General features: G+C 50.7%; 1 protein-coding gene across 1 annotated transcript; it reads right to left on the bottom strand.

Moving 5' to 3' along the window:
* Positions 1-1,655: 1,655 nt before the first annotated feature.
* On the bottom strand, positions 1,656-2,911 carry B0T23DRAFT_188671 (uncharacterized protein). Its single transcript, XM_062833186.1, has one exon. The coding sequence runs from the start codon at positions 2,621-2,623 to the stop codon at positions 1,775-1,777; it is 849 nt and encodes a 282-aa protein (XP_062690655.1). The 5' UTR covers positions 2,624-2,911; the 3' UTR covers positions 1,656-1,774.
* Between the last annotated feature and the right edge of the window lie 812 nt (positions 2,912-3,723).

Genomic DNA, 3,723 nt, shown 5'->3' with positions numbered 1-3,723 from the left:
ACACTCTCTTTTTTCATGTGCTTGAGATGTACGCAGTGTTACCTTCTTGCTCGTACGGAGGAGAAAAGGCTCAGACTTGGAAGCCACTTGACTGCTCTAGTAACAATCACGATATGGCTTACCAGACGGTGGCTAGTTTGCATGGCGAGGATCCATCATAAATCGTCATCTGCGAAACTATATCTCCACGCACGTGAATCTACGGGAACGAAGGGGGGGTATCTCTATAATATCATAGGTAAACATATCGTCCAATCTGATGAAGCAAAATACGTCCTTTGTTAAATTAGAGACCATACCCTACTACTACTTGTCACATCGATTACTGTACCCAAATCGACAACAGCATATTACAACAACAACAACAACAACAACGTAGTCAAACTCAATATCATACCACAAAGAACAGACTCACCTCGAAACCCGCAACATCGGGTCTCAGATGCAGACACACACAAAAACAGAAGCAGCTGGTTTATCTATCTGGGCTTGAAACGCCTCACGTCCAGGCGAACGGTGCAGCAGATACCCATAAGACAACAAAGAAAAAAAAAAGAAAAAAAGAAAAAAAGAAAAAAAGAGAGACAAAGAGAGAGAGAGAGAGACATTAGCCAGGTACTGTATACACGACCGCCCGGCCCAAACGTTAAAACCTCTTGATCTGCATTTCATTCGAGCCGTTCGTTCATCCTTTATGCTCTATGTGCGAAGAGTCTTCCTTGCCGTGGAATCGCGGCTTATTCCTAGTGACGGGATGGAGATTGAAGCTCTCATTGTAGGGAGAGAAATCAAAAGGACTGTTTACAGCAAATTGGCTGCAAAGAGTTGAGTGTTGAACCAAGGTTGGTCGCTGGAAAGGGAGGAGAGAGGAGACTAGAGTGGCAAATACTTCGAGGTAGGTGGATGCAATGATGAAGCACTCTGGCTGTACATAGTAGACAATTACGCTTGCATTCACTTACTCTCTACTGCCGAGGTTTCCTTCAAAATTCACACCACGTGGCCGTGGGTGTATGTCCATGCCGTGCGTCTGCATGCCTAGTATCGCGATGCGATTTTGCAGCGTCGGTGCCGGCTGGTGGAAGCCTATGAACGAGGACGTGGGTAGGCAGAGGCATGTGATTGTCTTCTGAGGGCCTTGGGTCATAACAAGGCCCCGATATATGAATGATTCAGTGTGTTACGACAGGAACCAGAAAGTATTGGATGATATATATTGTATTGGGCAATCTATTCGATGATTACCGTAACCACTCAGCCTTCCCATAACCATTGCCCATATGCTTGAATGTTCCTGCCACTCCTCCCAATCTGGGTGTATCGCCCTCAAACATGCCAGCCTTGTGAAGCAACCGATACCAATAAAACCGATACCCGATTCAAACGAAACATGAAAGAGAAAAAAGCAAGTTCGTCTCAACCTGATGAAACTGGATGGTGTGGTAATTTCCTCATCTCGGATCGCTCGCCTGCTTCGCCTTAGAACGACCGGCGTATGTACCTTTGCCGGTAAACGAATAAAACAACAACGATGCATTAGTAAGTTCCATAGGTGCCGTTCCCCTCTTGAAAATGAACCTTTGCCATAGTTTATGTCCGGTTTTGTTTTCTTCAAGGCCTGCCCCGACAGGAGAACCTAGCCTTTCCCTAAACTCCGGTGCATGAGGGCGGAGCAAACTGATGCCCCAGTCCCAGAAAGAAAAAGCAGACATGTCATGTTGTAAAAACCGATGTAAAAGAAAACAACGTCAAGCCAGTGGTTGATGGACCGCGCTCAGTCCATGTAAAAGTCGCCCTTCAGAATGCGCTCCTGGAAGGGATCGGGCTTTTGTGGGACAGGTCGTGCCTTCGGCGCCTGGGCGGGAGGCGCCGGCATTTCGGAGACAGATTTGGCCCGGTCATGTTGAGGGGTCGAGGCTGGCGGAGATGGGCGTCTAAAGCCGGCGCCAGGAGGCGAGCCACTGAGGCCCGAGGTAAAGGAGATTGAGTGCCGTTGACCAGAAACGGTGCTCTCAGCACGAGATCGAAGCTGCTCGGACCAGTTGAAACCTTGCTCTGAACGAGGAGATAACACATCAGAAGGGGTCTTAAGTGGAGTAGCAATGTTTGCCTGGGAAGACGTCTTTCCCCATATGTAGTTACCAGTGCCCGGGGACGAGACAGGCGGTGAAGTAGGAGGAGGGCCACGAAGGGAAGTGCTATCATTGCGGGTTGGTGGGGACGGCCTACCATTTGTCCCAGGGCTTACACCACCCCAAGGACCTCGGGCACCTAGGCTCATGCGGCGACCGAAGGGAACGGCTGGAGCGGTGCGGGCAGAATCATCTTCATCAATGGCGTTCTCTTCAGCCAGTTCCGAGTTGTTGGTGGAGAGGCTGGCACGACGCATAAAGGAAGCCGACGGCGATGTTCCGGACAGGCCGAGGGTGGTGATGGAGAGTCTCCGACGTTGCTCGTTGATGGCGGCAGATGTTCCGGGGAAGTTAGGTGGCTGGCCCTGTGTGATGGAGTTGCTTCGGAAGAGGCTTGCCAGAGCGGCAGATGAAGCAGTCACAGAACCCCGTCTCTGTTGGCGCGCCATATCGTTGTTGGTCTGATTCGAATTGCTGTTGTCGGAAGACATGGTGAAAGAGGCGGACAGGTGGCGGCGAGGTGAAGGGGGGAATATGTAGGTTCTGGGAAGGGTCTGTTCTGGTCCAAGCTTTGTTGATGGTCGTATTGGACAAGTTCGTGGAGATGCGGTAACGGTTTCGAAGGTGAGTGAAGGGTGGTGTGGTAGTTGTTTTCGTGAAAGACGAGCTCGTATGTTTGCAAGTGGCAGTGGTTCGAGTTGCGTGCGACCCGATGCAGTCGGTGTTGTAGAGGTGAAACGCAGCCGTTAGGGGGTAAACGTCAAGTCGGGCGGGGCCGAGATGACGACTGAGGGTGTGCGAGGGGAGGTTATAGACGGCAGGAATGATGTGATGTTATCGGATTGCTCCAGATTGCGCACTCTATCTGCACCTGAGTCAAGGAACGACTGGGTAATGCCGTGCAATGGAATTGACTGATGGCCAAACAGCAAAAACGATCGACACTCGCAATATCTCCCGTCTCGGTTGACTAGAGTAAGCTATCCGGGACCAAGCAGTCGGACAGGCTCTATCTTGTCTCGCCAACTCCTTTGTTCCCCGTTAAGCAGAAGACAGAATAGTAGGCAAATGTCCGCTTCAAGTTGCACCTTCGTGCTTCTCTTTGCTACGAGTAGCTCTGGAAGGTATCGGTACTTGGAGCTTCAGAGAGAACAGATGATGATTGAGGAATTAGGGATGAGGTGCCACGAGGAAAACTGGAGGCAAGAGGAGCGGGGATACCTAATGTACACTACACTTTCTTGGTCCCGTCTATCAAAGAGGGGAGACAAAGCCCCCAAGAACCCCTACGGCCAAGCTATGTACCCTCAAGGGGCGCATCACACCTTAAAGCAGACGGGAAGGTTCCGTACCGTCAAGCTGAGCATGGCCGAACATGGGGATGATTGTGCGTCTGAAAGCCAATCGGCGCTCATCGGGGCAGTATCACTGTGAGCTCTGGCCGTATTCTTGTAGTAGCCGGTGCTACTGTAATAGAAAAATGTTAGTGCACAGCTGCCGATCAGTTCTGTCTGAGCTTTCCACAACCATGATCAGTCTGTTTGTTCACTATTGGAGTGACAGGAGAGGCAGAAGCACGCGAGGCCCCAAA

The sequence above is a fragment of the Neurospora hispaniola genome (assembly GCF_033458365.1).
Source record: "Neurospora hispaniola strain FGSC 10403 chromosome Unknown B0T23scaffold_6, whole genome shotgun sequence".
Classification (NCBI taxonomy): domain Eukaryota; kingdom Fungi; phylum Ascomycota; class Sordariomycetes; order Sordariales; family Sordariaceae; genus Neurospora; species Neurospora hispaniola.
The sequence above is the reverse complement of the archived record's forward strand: the minus strand, read 5'-3'. Positions and strand labels throughout refer to the sequence as shown.